The 15,235-nt window shown below is 44.2% G+C and overlaps 1 protein-coding gene across 1 annotated transcript; it reads right to left on the minus strand.

Moving 5' to 3' along the window:
• Nucleotides 1–154: 154 nt before the first annotated feature.
• On the minus strand, nucleotides 155–11,299 carry BMP2 (bone morphogenetic protein 2). Its single transcript, XM_006073005.4, has 3 exons — nucleotides 11,167–11,299; nucleotides 9,666–10,015; nucleotides 155–2,127 (listed from the first exon to the last, which is right to left on the minus strand). Exons 2-3 carry the CDS (start codon nucleotides 10,006–10,008, stop codon nucleotides 1,283–1,285), a joined length of 1,188 nt encoding a protein of 395 aa, XP_006073067.1. The 5' UTR covers nucleotides 10,009–10,015; nucleotides 11,167–11,299; the 3' UTR covers nucleotides 155–1,282.
• Nucleotides 11,300–15,235: the final 3,936 nt, after the last annotated feature.

The raw sequence follows: 15,235 nt of genomic DNA on the forward strand, positions 1-15,235 counted from the left end.
GCTAGCAAATTTCCAACAGCTCCTTGCCTTTCTTCCTACCTCCCTCCAAAATGAGTAGCCTCAGAAGCAAAAATGTAAGCAAATGTAAGGAAACTTTGTGAACACTGTACACATGCACCGTTTTCTCTTGCAGGTTGGTCTTTATAGAATGAAATGAAAGAACTTTGATATTTATTATCTGAAATAGGTTTAACATTTGGAGACATGTGTTTAAACACATAACCTTAGAAAGAAAAACAAGCTGATGGAACAGAGAACTGGGGTAGGCAGAAAACAATTTTGCTGTGTGGGGGGCAAAGTTAGAAAATTGAGTCCTTCTGAGCATAAAGAGCTCCCAGGCGAGGTAAAAGTGAAATACAAATTGATTTCCAACTCTTCACAAGGGCCACTAGATATCAATTTTAAATATATATAATCACGATATCAATAATGAAGAAATCTTATATTTTATTTAATACTTTGGCCAGTCCAGCTCCTTTGAAGGGGTCACTAGTTTAGGAAAGAACAACAAACCATCATTCACTTTCCTGTAGGTTCATCGTTTTCCTAATTATTTCTATTGGTCTTGCTTTACTCTTTCTGCAAATTAAGGGTTAGGGGAAGGGTTTCTATATTAGATCAGTAATGTCTGGTTCTTATCCAAATATTCCACCTAATAAGGATGTAAATTCTCACGGACTGGACAACCACTCTGCAACATTCCTGAGAACTGAATAATATAATAATCTTGAAAGTCAGCAGAGTGGATTATCCACTTTTTTTTTTTTTTCCTGGACTTGAACTTGTGACCTTAACAGTAGCACTGCAAAAAAAAGCAAATGTGCTAAGCACTTTGCCAGAGTAACCTTCCATGTAGACTTTTCATCTTAAATACACACAACTGAAAAACAACTACAATTTTTGGAAAATTATGTACAAACCCAATACTTCCTTTGATTACATATAAATACAAATTAGCTATTTTTCCTAAAAAGTGGTTATAATAGTAAATAAATACAAAATAAATCTGACCATTATACTTCATGTGCTGGGGCTGAACCCATATAAAATGTACAACTAAATACATTTTAAAATCTTTAAGGAATAATTCTCTGATTAAAATATTTGTTTTCCCAACTTCTTTTCGTAGATATAAATATATTTTCAAAATAGCTGTGTTTTTCTTTTTCTCCATTCCATTCCATAAATAAAGTCTTCATTGGGAAATATTAAAGTGTCAACTTGATTTTTTTGCTGTTTTTCTAATATATATATATATATATTTATATTTTATTTTGCTGTGCTAACGACACCCACAACCCTCGACAACCATGTCCTGATAGTTCTTTAATACCACCTTCTCATTCTCATCAAGGTACAGCATGGAGATGGCGCTGAGCTCTGTTGGGACACAGCATGCCTTGGGAATCTTAGAGTTAACTGAATTGACCAGAGTTTGGACAATAGCATGATTCGTGGAGTTCAGGTGATCGGCCAGGGGAAAAGGGCACTCCCCGTGGCAGTAAAAGGCATGATACCCCGGCGGTGCAACGATCCAGTCATTCCACCCCACATCACTGAAGTCCACATATAAAGGGTGTCTCTTACAGCTGGACTTGAGGCGTTTCCGCTGTTTGTGTTTTGCTTGCCGCTTTTCTCTTCTGTGGAGAGGGTGTCCTTTCCCATCGTGGCCAAAAGTGACAAGCAAGGGCCTTATCTGTGACCAGCTGTGCTCATCTTGGTGCAAAGACCTGCTAATCCGCACATGCCTCTTGGAGGCCCCATGGCTGTCCTCTGGGTGGGCTACCTCCACCACGAACCCATGGTTGGTGAGCCCCTGGGCGGTCCACCTCATCACGGCGGGGGTGACATCGAAGCTCTCCCACCTACTGGCATTCTGAGTCACCAACCTGGTGTCCAAAAGTCTGGTCACAGGGAACTTGGAGTTAGCTGTGGCAGGTTTTATAATTTCATAAATATTAATTCGGTGATGGAAACTGCTATTGTTTTCCAAAGCTTCGGGCATATGTTTCCGAAAGACCTGAAGTTCTGCTGAGGTGATAAACTCCTCAGTGGGGATAGAAGTTAAATTAAAGAAGAATCGCCGGGTTGTTTTCCCACTCATTTCCGGCAGTTCTTCCAAAGATTCTAATTTGATATGAAAAAGTGGAAAAAAAGAAAAAGTGTTCAGTAAGGCAAGTAAGACAGTCTGATTGTATATAAGGATTTATAAACATCACTTCAGGGTTTGATTCAACCCATGTAACGTCTGCAACCAGAAAATTACAATTTCCCCTTTAGATAAAGAAACTATCCTCCCTTTTCCATACATTTATGTCAATACACCAAGAAACAAAATTTCACAATTCATTGTCATTTTTTTTTAATCTAATATGTGAATACTGCTTCCAGGTGGCTATAATAATGGGGGGAATGGTGAAGCATTTCTTTGGAATTCACAGACTTTAGGGCAAAAAAAAAAAGTCAGCACTGTAGTTAGTAGAGGCCTAATGAGTGAGGATTTGAGGAAATTATTGCATTTCTTAAAAAGAAAAAGGCTTTAATGTCAATCCCTTAAGCGGTATTCTAAAACATTACTCTGCAATTTAGATGATTTACAAATCTCGATATACAGATTTCAGTTTCCTAATTAAAGACTCTGAAACTCAACATCAACGATGACATTTTGCAAAGTACACCCTACTATTTTACTCAAAAGTCCAGAAACAAAGGCATTTACAAGGGATCTGCTTCTTTGGAAACGTAAGGGTGGAACTAGGACACTGTAGTAATTAAGGCTGGACAATTTCAAGAGAAGTTAACTTCCCAACTTTGTCTGTTCTCTAACCTCCTTATGACCTCAAAAATAAAAATCTCATTTCAGATGTTTTTGGGGAAAAAATGATTCTCTTCTATTTATAATTCCTTTATCTTAAAACAAAACAAACAAACAAACCAAATATTTATATACACACACCCAATAATAGGCTACAGGATACAGACAAACCTGCTAAATTTATGAAAATCTACAGAAATGCCATTATGATATTCATGATGTAAGAGATAATCTAAATACAGAATAACCATTTTGTATCTGTTATCATTATTTTAAAATAGTCATTTAAATGGGCTATATGTAGAAAATTCTTCCTGATTTAAAATTCTAGAATTTCAATTTTAAGTACTGCTTTTTGAGCAAACAATATAACATAGCACCTTGAATGTTTAGTCTGCAATTCATAAAAAGTACACATTATTATTAAATTAATAGTGAACAGCACTGGAATTTTGAGATATTTGGGTTTACTTTCTTCTAGCTTTACCACATTCTGTCATTTCACTGTCAACAAATTTAACCTGCTTCATTCAGGATCCAACCTGAGTGCCAGCAAAATCAATTTAGCCACAGTTCCATGTCATCACCATAAGAGGAAATCATTTTTCATTGATTTTATAGTTGTATTTCTCCTAAACCAAATAGCTATTCATTGTTCACAAAATCTAGATATCTTAGCAAAGGATAATCAGATCATTCCCTCAAAGGTTCTACCTTACAAACCTTCATCATCAAAGCAACAGTCATTACTGCAAGCTAAGGTCAACAGGGGTGGTTTACACTAAATTATGGAGGAATGCCTTAATGGTATGCTTGGAAACTTTAACCTTCATGCAAATCACCTAGGACACCTTAACTCTTCAAATGCAGATTCTGATTCAACTGGTGAGTCGGAGGTGGGGCCTGAGATTCAGTATTTCCAGCAGCTCGCAGGTAAGGGAATGCTGGAAGCTGGGGAACTGCTCTTTGAGCCTAAAGGTTTTAAAGAATGCTTTTCATGTTCAAGTATAAACTGCCAGAAACAAAGTGCCTTTTTTGTTAAATAATATAAAGATGAACAGAAGAACCATTAGTGTTGGCCAAGGAGTAAGAGTTGAAGCCATGGATGAGTAGATCTAAAGCTCCTCTCCTTAGACATGGACTAACCCACACCTGTAGGGCTATCTTTGGGAGAGCTCTAAACTCTGCAGCCTGGCTAATGGTACTTCAGACCAGGCACTATTTTAAAATAACCCTCCCACCAATCAACCAGAGCCCTCCTCCAATATCAAGAATTATGTTTACCCCCTGCAATTCAGGAGCCCTCTGATGTTTCCACTTTTGACAGAGAAGCTACCAGAGAAAACAAGAGTGATGTAAAAATCAGCAGCGTCCTCCAGACACAATGACCCAAAGCCAGACCTGGCCCCAAGCAACTGACTTCGCTGATCTCAGAACACATGAGTTTCTTGCTCTTCTTAAAGAGGGGAAGGAAAGGCACATTATCTGGGGCCTTTGTGGAACAGCTGTATTGACAAACAAGCCCAGAAAAATATCACACACAGCCAGGAAGAAGATGAACAATCTCTCAGGTAAGCATGAGAAACAAGTAAATGAAGCAAGGAGGATGGGTATAAAAGAGGCATTAAATAGAACAATAATGAATGTATGCTCAGTCATATCCAACTCTTTGCATCCCCATGAACTGTAGTCCACCAGGCTCCTCTGTCCATGGGATTCCCCAGATAAGAATACTGGAGTGGATCGCCATTTCCTCCTCCAGGGGACCTTGCTGACCAAGGGATCCAACTGGTGTCTCTTGCATTGGCAGGCAGATTCTTTACCCTGAGCCACCTGGGAAGCCCAAATAGAACAATAACCCTCCAAAAGACCAATGTATTACTGAATTATATAAAACTCCCACAATTCAACTAGATTTAACCTATTAAAAGGCAATATCAGGAGCTCCAAAATCTCATTGGAGGTATTAATAAGTGGCAAAAGAAGACTCACTTAGCAAAGGAAAAAACTTGACACTATTAAATATTAACTAGTAATGTGAAGATCTTTCTCCAATATTGCAGCTTCATCTCAGTCAACCTAATCCCTACCGGACCACTATCCCTTCTTAATTCAAAGATCTCTACAAGACTCCTAACTGCAGACTCTGGTCATAGAGATACGTCAGAAGATCACAGGAATTCCCAAACCCAGGAAAACTGACCAAAGTTAGGGTACCCTCTCCTTTGATCTGCAAGGGAACATGAATTTTTTCTAGAAGGTAGAAAAAAATCTGAACTTTTTGAAATGAAATAAAGAAGTTACAAATCATCACATCAAGCCTGGGGATTCTGAAAATAACGGAGAACTTACCTAAGTAGGTAAGGTACATTTCTCTGAGGTATATGTAAATAATCTTTATTGAATAGGCTGCACTTGCCAAGGGATCTGAGGAGTCCAGAGTATTTTAGATGTGGGTCCCTGAACTTCTAAATTCTTAATCAAATAAATGGAGCTATGGGTGCAAAAATGTGGGAAAGTAAGGGAAAATATGGTAAAAATGACATTCAACCTCTCTCCCAAAAGCAAAGTTCTAACTTAATCATCAACGCTGTCAGTTATTCATCTATATCAAAATAATCCAAAGATAAGACTGAATTCCCACAGCTAGCCTAGGCTCATTTTGACTTCCTCTTCCCTAGACCAGAGGAGAATATGAATTACCAGGGTAATATGAATTACCTTATGACAGATCAATTAGAGAGAAACTGTTACTAGCTCCATTTTGTAAATGAAATAAGTGGAGCTCAGAGAGGTTATGTGACTTTCCTAAGGTCACAGTGCATAGCTATCCAGTTGAGCCTACGGTAGGCCCAGGTTTCTGGCCACTAGATGGCACCATATAACATGGGGGAAGGAGTCAAAAACTCAAGCAAAAGTCAAAACCAACAGAGGCAGATTTATATTTAATACAAATAAATCCGCAGGGTGAGTTCTGTCCCAGTTAAAGGAATAGAAATGATAGAGGAAGCAGACAGAACTAAATAAGCAGAAAAGTAAAGTGGCAGGCACTGGGACATGCAGATCTTGTTTGGAACCACTGATATTCATTCTGTGGCTGTCTTTTTCTTTCACAGTATGATGAGTTTTAGCAAAAAATGAGTTGTCATTAAGTTTTGAGAATTTTGCAACAATCTTGGAATAAAAAATGTTCGTTTAGAAAACAACAATGAAAACCTGCAAATGTTCTAGCTAGTCAGTAAGGTTGGAAATTATTGCCCTGAAATAAAATGAAAGTAGTGGAGATTAAAAAATAATCATGTCCAAAATATAAAATAATGATTAGAGAATGTATATATATACAGAAAGAGAGAGAGAATTAATGCATCAAGGAGAGAAAAAAAAGATTAAATACAAAAGGTTCAAGTGAATCATTTAAAAATTAAAGACAACAAAGGAGATGGCAGCTAAAAGAGAGAACATGGTCACATTCACTAACTCTGATTTGGCCTCTGCACACCCTTAACTCCCAACACCTGTGGAATGACCCAGGGTCCTCTTATTATAAGTTGCCTACCTGGTGAAAGATACAAAAGGCCAAGTCTTTAAAAAAAAGACAAAATAGCTCAATGAGGAGGGATCAACAGGGAACAGAGACGAACCACTAAAAAAGCAGCAGCATGTAAAACATTAGTTCAAGAACTCTCTGGGCACCAAAAAGAGAAGAGAGAAGTCGCTCAGTCGTGTCTGACTCTTTGCAACCCCACAGACTGTAGCCTACCAGGCTCCTCAGTCCATGGAATTTTCCAGGCAAGAATACTGGAGTGGATTGCCATTTCCTTCTCCAGGGGCACCAAAGGCTCCATCTATGAGCATTTCCCAACAGAATGCCTGTTCCACATAAAGGGGGCCTTTCCTATTCACGCTGAAATACCTGGGGACACCTGGGAAGCATCCCCAGGTGAACACTGGTTTGGTGGGTATATGTGTCTAAATCCTTTGGTTGTACTGGGAATCTGTGTTCATACTGGGAATCAGTGTTCAATTGGGAATCCAAGTGTTGTACTGGAAATCAGTGTTCCTTCACAGGGCAGTAGTTGTTTCCTGAACTTTCCTTTTAATTGGGTATTTTCATGAAAATTACATTTGTAGAAAATAGGTTAATCTTTAAGTCAAAGCTTTAGTCATAGAGGCAAATAATTCAAGTTATTTCAGGCAAAAAGAGAACTGTGTCCTTCAGAGTCTGGAGAGCAAGCACGTGGTCCTTCCATATTCCAATCTGACAGGAAATAATACAGATTTTTTGCAGGGCCAATGAAGTCAACCAGTTTCAATGTGCTTTTAACTATAAGAAAAGCAAAGAACATTTTCCAGTTAAAAGAAGTCATTTTTTAATCCTCAGTGGCAGTTCTGAAAGGCGTATGGGGCTGAAGTACTTTTTAACAATTTTGAAAAAAGAAAAATGTTTTGCAGTACTTGGGCTCTCCCAAATAAAAGCCACTGTAGAAAGTACTAGAGAAAGTTTAATAGAAATGACAACTGATCATTTCTGTGTCTGAGCACCTACAATGTGGATCCATTATCTTCTCACATTGGTTGAAAGAATGCCACCATGATATTTCTTGTCTTGTATTTCACCAAATCACCCAGATCCTGCCCACAAATAAAACCAACAGGTAATTCTTGTAATCAGATCCTTTGGTCCTTTAATAAATAAACACCTATGAAGACTCTAGGAACCAAATTCTGCTCTTAAACCTAAGCCTTAATCACATGATTTACTAATAGACTTTTTAGTGTCATGCATGGATGTTTTATAAACAAGAATATTTAAAAAAACCCAATTCTGGGTTATACAAAAATGAACTGGTCTTCAAAACAAGGGCAATTTGTAGCATACTGATTATATGCTAGTCATAACAAGAAAAGAAATGGGTTTTTTAAAATTTAGGGCAAACATCACATAGCTTTTTTCTATCATCTAATTGCATTAAAATCTGAAGTTATTATAAATTGATTTTAAGCAAGTTGGTAATTTCTGTACTATTTGGCACATAACACTTAACATGTTTAAAGACATAAATTCTGACTTATAAGCTCAAGTATGCTATTTAAGTTAAAATAACGCACTATATTAAGTTTGCCTGTTTAGATTTGGTCAAGGCACTTCAAGAGAAAGGAGAAATATGGAGACTTCACTGATGGGATTGTCATGCAACTGAGTATTTTTAGATGTCAAATATTTCAAATGATCTATCTTCCTTTTAAGTTCCAAGAGACACGCAGTACCTTCTTGGCCTTAAAAATAAAGAATGATTTCCTTGCTATATCTCCAGGAGAGGTAGCCAAAATAGCAATTTGTATTACTTTTCTATCCAGAAAAACAAATCTAATCAGCATCAGTTGGGAATGATGAGCTGGATCTATAATCACTCCAAGGTGGTGATGACAGAATGTACATGAACAAAAACATTTCTGCATGACAACAGACAACTTGGGCTTTCAGTAGATGAAACTTGAAGGAGTAATATGAGATTTTTCTTCCTTCCAAAACTAATTTCTGCTAGCAGAGAGCACCTCCTTTAGAAATGTGCTGAAAAAGGAACTGATTATCAATTCAATGTCCCCTTCATTAGGTATAGCTGCCTTGATGAAGTAATGTAACCTGCCTTGACAACCCCTTCCCACTATCAACTGCTGTTCTCACAGTGTAAGTCTTCCACACTGGGAGAAAATGCCTGGCTGTGACACTACTGATTTGCTTATATCAGAGCACAGATCGCCACTTGAAACCCACCACCTCGGCAGGGCAGGGTAAGAAAAAGGGAACTATATACTAGTTCTCCAATACTCTACAAGTGGCTGCTCTGTGATATACAACTTTGGATCCTCCCCTAGAGCTTGAAGGAACCTGGGCTCTGCTTAGAATGTGTTAAGCCAAAGGAGCATTTAAAAGTGTAAAAAAAGAATTGCAGTGGAACGTATTTTTGAGTAATTGCCCTCAGAACTTTGGTACAACAGATCTCAAAAGTTGCTCTAAGACATTTCAAATCCACTAAATGCCTTTCTGATGAAACAAGCAGAAATACCCTACCTTAGAAAAACCACATCCAGTATCATAAAAGAAAAAAAAAAAATCACATTTCAATGCACTAAAAGGAAAACAAGCAGCTAGCTGCTGGAAAAGCTTTCGTTTGAAGGCTAGCCTTGTCTCTGTTAGGAAGTTCTTCTCAGATTTAAGCAGAAGACAAGAAAGTCATTGTGGAAACAGTAAGATTGATTGGGGAATTGATCTCCCACGAGGATTAGATAGGGATTTGAAATCTTCCAAACCAGGCCCAGATCTACTGTACATTAGAAAGACTTTGGGGCCCTGGGCTTTGATTTTTCAATACTATCTCTGAAAATTCTGCCCTTGGCGCTGTCATGCCTGAAACCCTGGCTTAAGCAAGAGAAGCAGATTTATAGAGCAAAGGCTTCCAAACAGACGTGAAGAGATCCCAATCTGCCCCCTTCCTTCTCATTCTTCTCCTAAGGAATTCTTACACGTTTCGCAGTCTAGGGGCATGCCTTTTGCCCTCATGTTCCCCATCATTTGATTTCTCTCCAGTTCCTGGAGGAGGAGTCGCTCTTCTGGCTCCAAGCCAGGAAAAGTAGTGCCGATTTACCGAAAGGGAATCCCTGGCTCTCCCGCCACACAGGCAGTGCGTGAAAGCCAGGTTCGGAAAGGTTCTTACAAACAGGGAAATGTCTGCAGCACCCGGGCCAAGCTGCCCTGCCAGGGATGCCTGCAGTCTGCCCACGGCGGGGCGCTTTGCCGGACGACTCCCCGCCCCCGTCTCCGCCCCCAAGCTCCGGCCCCGCGCCTCACCTTCGTGGTGGAAGCTGCGCACGGTGTTGGCGAGGCTGGCTGCCCTCTCCAGCCGGTGGTCCGGGGCAGGCGCACCGGGTTGGCCCGAGTGCTGGCGGTACAAGTCCAGCATGTAGGGGGGCACCACGGCGTCCCTGCTGGGGGTGGGTCTCTGCTTCAGGCCGAACATGCTGAGCAGCCGCAACTCGAACTCGCTCAGGACGTCGTCCGAAGGCTGGGATGAGGAGCGGCCAGCAGACGCAGCGAACTTCCTCCGGCCCAGCTCGGGAATGAGGCCGGCCGCGCCGCCCAGGAGGATCTGGGGAAGCAGCAACGCTAGAAGACAGCGGGTCCCGGCCACCATGGTCGACCTGCGGACAGGGCCGACATTAGTCACGGAGTTTCCCGCCCAGCCCTCACCCCTTCCGCCCCCGCGGGCTCCCGCTCCGTCCATTTGCCTCCTCCTCCAGGGTGCCCACCTGGCTGACAACACTCGCGGGGATACTTAAGAGGAGCTGAAGCTCAAACGTTTGGGAGAATGGAAGAACACCTAGTTCCTGAGCCAGATGGCTATTCCCCGCTCCCATCCCATTCTCAACCCGTCAAGATTTGCCCCCCACCCCACCCCACGCTGCGTCAGTGACTGTCACTTTTTTTTTTCTGTGACACTCACGCTGACAGCTGTATAGGGAACCTGGGAAAACCACCGCTTAGTCTCACATTCCTCCGTCCCCTAACCTAACCCAAACACACAGCGCTCACTTGCATATAAACACGGACAAATGGTGCATGTGACTTCCTTACAGGCACGGTATAGAACTTCCTGATACACACAGGGTCTGTAACTTCCAGAGCCAGTAAACTCAAGGACACAACTTCCGAAATCACTCGCAACCTGTGACCCGAACCTAACCCCAGAAATGTCAGGACAGGCCACTCCATCCCCCCTCCCCCCGCCCCCTCCTATGCAGTAAATATACACAAGTATCTTCCTATTAGGTAGATGACTGATATCTGTTAATTCACGTGTCAGTTCAAGGTGGCACGAAATAACTGCCCCCCTTGCATTCCTGGTTAAAAAAAAAAAAAAACAAAACAGGGAGAATCCCAACGTATAATATTTTCCTAAATGGGACGCGGCTCTGAGTCGAGAGAGCAGTTCTCCGGGAGAAACTTGAAGTTAAAACGGCAGGACGTACAGGTTGGCAGCTAACGGGTGAAATCCACGGGCCACCCTCTAGAAGGGACTTCTTTAACTTAAAAAAAAAAAAAAAAATCATCCAAGTGTTAACAGCCCTAATAAAATCCCGAAGAGGGAGAGGGAGGAGGGGCGGAAGAGTGCGAGCCAGGAGGGCAAAGCCTAAGGTCGCCAGGGGCGGTAAGATGTGGGTATCCCCTCAGCGGCTCGGCTGCACGTGGACCTGTTCTGTTTACGTCCCGCCAGGCCTGGCCCCGGGAGGGGCTCAGCTGCTGCGGCCGCCGGAGACCCGCGCCCACCCCCAGCCCCGGCCCACGTTGTCACCTTTAGGAGACCGCAGACCGTCTAAGAAGCACGCGGGGACACGTCCATTGAAAGAGCCTCCACATGGAAAAAGCTCTGGCTGAAGGACCTGGCGCGGGGACCCGGTTCCCTTCCTTCGCCTCCTCCTTCTCCCGGGTGCCGGCCAGGCAGTCCCTCCTAGCACGCAGGGAGCGGCGTCTCGGGTCGGGCCCGGCGGAGAAGTGGCAGGGGCGGCGGGGTTCGCAGGCAGTGAGGCTGGTCCGCTGGGGCAGAGGCACCGGGGCGAAGTGGAGAGCGCAAGTTATTCTCCCTGCAAGTTCAAGAAGTCTCCAGCCAAGTGCTGACACACAACAACAGCGGGCAGGGGGAGGAGTGCAGAGCAGGGAAGGGAAGGGAGAAAGGAAAAGCTGGTGCTGTCGTCGTCCTTAGGAACCAGCGCCCGCGGGACGCGTGGCCCCGCGCTGGGCCGGCTCCGGGACTCGGGGGGCGAGGGTTGGGCGCTCGGCGCTAACTCCGCCGCGGCCCATGGCTCGGGCCAGCCATCCTGGGCGACGCCGGGTCCGGGGAAGGGCGCAGCGGCGATCTCCGTGCCAGGCGAGTTGCCCCCCCGCATCACTCTGCCTTCCTCCAGCGCACCCCCATTAGCGCTAGCCAGTTGAAACCACCGCGGCTCCGGCGCTCCGGCGTCCTCGGGCACATTCTCAGGCGAGTCGAGCCGAGTATCGGGCCGCCGAGGCGGGTGGCCGCACTCTCCCCTCGGTCTCTTCGCCCCCAGGCCAAGCCACTGTACCCTTTGTGGCCAGCCTGGGGTCCGATCACACCTCGGTCGGTGTGTTCCAGGTCCCCGAGCTCCGGTGGGAGGTGATCGGCATCGCGGCGCTCGGGTTCAGCGCGCCGGTCTTCGGCTCCGGCGCGGCCCGGTCAGCCGAGGCCACGGCGCAGCGGCGCGCACTGCCGGGCGCTCTAACCGGCGCGGGGTCTGCGGGCTTGGGTGCCTCTGAGTCCCCAGTAATCCGCGAGGCGCTCGCCCCGAGGTAGTTCGGTGGGCGGCGGAGCCTGCGGCGGCTGATGTCTGGCGGCAGCTGCCAATCCCGGGTAGGGTGTGGGAAGCAGAGCGGCGGGCGCAGCGCGAGCCGGGCGCAGCGCGGCGCGGCGGGGCGAGGACTCTGGCGGCGACGGCGGCGGTGGCGGCGCCGTGGCGCGGCGCTCGCGGCTTTTAAAGGGGACGCCGCCTGCCGTCTCCCTCCCGGCCCAGGCCGAACACCCTCCCCCTCGGTGGCGCGGCTCGCCGGGGATCCCCGAGCGGGCGGGAGCAGTGTGCAGGGGTGTGGACGGCTAGCCGGGCAGCCGGGGCAGCCGCGGTGGGGTGGGGCCGAGGGCGGGGACCCGCGGCCGCCGGGGGGGCGCTCGTGCCTCCAGCCCCTGCCCTCAAAGGAGAGATCCGTCGGAGCGCCTGGCCCTGGCTGGGACTCCCAGGACGAAATCCCGACGAATGCCAGGTCGGGCCTTATTTCCCCTCCTGGCCCGTTATTTAGCTTTCAGTTTGAAGATACTCCGTAATAGACGATTAAAGAACTCAACCAAGTTACAAAGCGTCTTGGCATAGGCGTGGGGTACACTGTTCTGTGTTTACCCGAGGTGAGAGGAGAATTAAAAGAAAACTACAGATTGTATTTGCGTGTAACTTAAACTTTAACATTGATAGACATATGTATTTACATATGTAAATTTATTTATATAAACGCGTTCTTTTATTCCAATAAATATATGTGTAATACACAAATATACACGTGTGTGTCTATAAATATATCCGTATACGAAAAATTTGTGCTACCAAAGCACACGTTTCTATAACTGTGTGTGAAATGGATTTCCTTCTACTATACGTGATATGCGCAACATGGAGTGTGTGTGTGTGTGTGTGTGTGTGTGTGTGTGTGTATGTATGAAGAGAGGATGAGAGGGATATTCTTTCTTTTTATGGTAGAAATCACTTCATGCCTTATATTTATCTCGCCTAGCTCAGGGGCAGGCCCTTAGCAACTGCAGAGGAAGGTGAAATAATGGCACAGTGTGAGCCGAGGGGACAGAACAGCTCTGGTCTGAGACCTTAGAACCTTCTGCCCCACCCACTTCCACCAGATCCCAGCGGCAGGTCTGTGACATGTGGTCAGGTGACTTGTTTTGCTCAGCTGAGACAGTCCCCAAATCTGCTGTACCACAAGTCCCAAGGCCAAGGCTTTCTGTCCTTTCCAGTATCCCAGGATCGCCCATGCACAGCTCAACCAGTTTACCCAAATAATCCCGGAAGCCAAAAGCAGAAAAGTTTCGGAAAAGGCCAGATGGACAAAATCAAGCTCGCCTGCACAGAACCTTCAGCCTGTAGAGCAGAAAAAGTCTGAAGCAAGAGCTCATAGCAATCTATTATCCATGTGTATTATTTTTTCAGTTGGGAAGCTAAAATAATTGTAGGTTCCGCTCACGTAAATCGGATTAGCAACCCACAGAGGGGGAATTAGGCCCTAGCTGTTTCTGAAAGTATAAAGGTCAAATAAGGTATTTCTGAGGAAGCCTGCCTACCAGGAAAATAAATGGGGGGGAGGGGGTGGGGGTACAAAATATTGAGGAACATGGTACTTTTTTTTTTCCCCTTGAAAATGAAACTCTATGGAAGCTGATTGCCACTCTGAATCATTGGACACCAAACAAGTTGGCAAGAGAACGTATTCTATTCACAGGCACTTTAAGTCACAAATGTTTATTGTGCTTTTGAAACTATTTCCTTCCCTATCAAGTTTGAGGAGTTAACAATTGTTTCTGTCATCAGTGAGATTTAAAAAACAAAACAAAACTTATATGAAACCTAAATCAGTGTGTAGCTCCTAAAGAGGAGGAGAAAGTTGACAGCTATTGAACATGCCTCAAGTGAGGATGAACAATAAATCTCGTGTTGACATCAAGGATGTCTCACAGCTGCAGCCCTTCATAACTTGGGAGCTTTGTCAGTTTGTGAAATAATCTTTGATCATCAAGAATCACAGGGAAAATTGGCACTTCTGGATACTCTATCCCATTCAGTGTTGCCCATCACAGAATCTCTTATATGTGGGATACCTGATTACATGGGGCTGCCTTTCCTAAGCACAACTTCCTAAGTGTTGGCCCTGTTTCCCCTAAGAGCCAGGCTCTCTGGTTGTTTTTTAGAGATGGCTGCCCTCTTGTGGTGAAAATGAGTTTGAACACTTAGGAGAAAGAAGCCAATAAATAAGTAAATAAGTAAGTAAACATTAATAAATAATCTCCAGAGACTGATTTGGGGTGCAAAGTTCAGAATGATCATACCTACCCATTTTCCAGGCAACAGAAATAGTTTAAAACAGTAAATTTAAATGGAGGCAACTTCTTTTTAAACTTTGTGAACAGTCACCTTCCCACCTGCAACTCAAAATGCAGAATTACTAGTTTGAGCTGACAGTATCTGTTTCCCTTGAAAATATCGCTTGCCACTAGCTATGGCCAATTCTACCTTTTTCAAAGGTTCATTACAAATTTTTCAGCCCATAAAGTGAGATTCTTTCTTTCTAAGTGTATTAAATTTAGTTTATCTGCCAGATGTGGGGTGTGGTGAGATCCGGGTGGGGGTTCTTTTTGGGCAAGATGATGGTAGTTGCAAAGTCAACTTCCTCAAAGGGGACACGGAAGTTACATGAAAAAGGAAAGCCTATCAGGTTAGGGTTCTCTTTTTTTTAATATAAATTTATTTTAATCAGAGGTTAATTACTTTACAATATTGTATTGATTTTGCCATACATTGACATAAATCCACCATGGGTGTACATGTGTTCCCCATCCTGAACCCCCCCTCCCACTTCCCTCCCCATCCCATCCCCATCTCATCCCTCTATATGAAGGAGGTTGCTGCTATCCACTGCCAGTCACTTCTTGCCAGTTTTTCAAGAGATACCGGAAATCTCATTTAACTGTATGTGGACATGACCTGGGATGAAATTAAGTGCTTAAAGAATCATACTTTGGCAACTTTTCCTTTAGCAGTTCAGCCCAGATGATGTTTAGTTTTATTGCATCCTGC

This window comes from Bubalus bubalis, chromosome 14 (genome assembly GCF_019923935.1).
Source record: "Bubalus bubalis isolate 160015118507 breed Murrah chromosome 14, NDDB_SH_1, whole genome shotgun sequence".
Taxonomy (NCBI): Eukaryota; Metazoa; Chordata; class Mammalia; order Artiodactyla; family Bovidae; genus Bubalus; species Bubalus bubalis.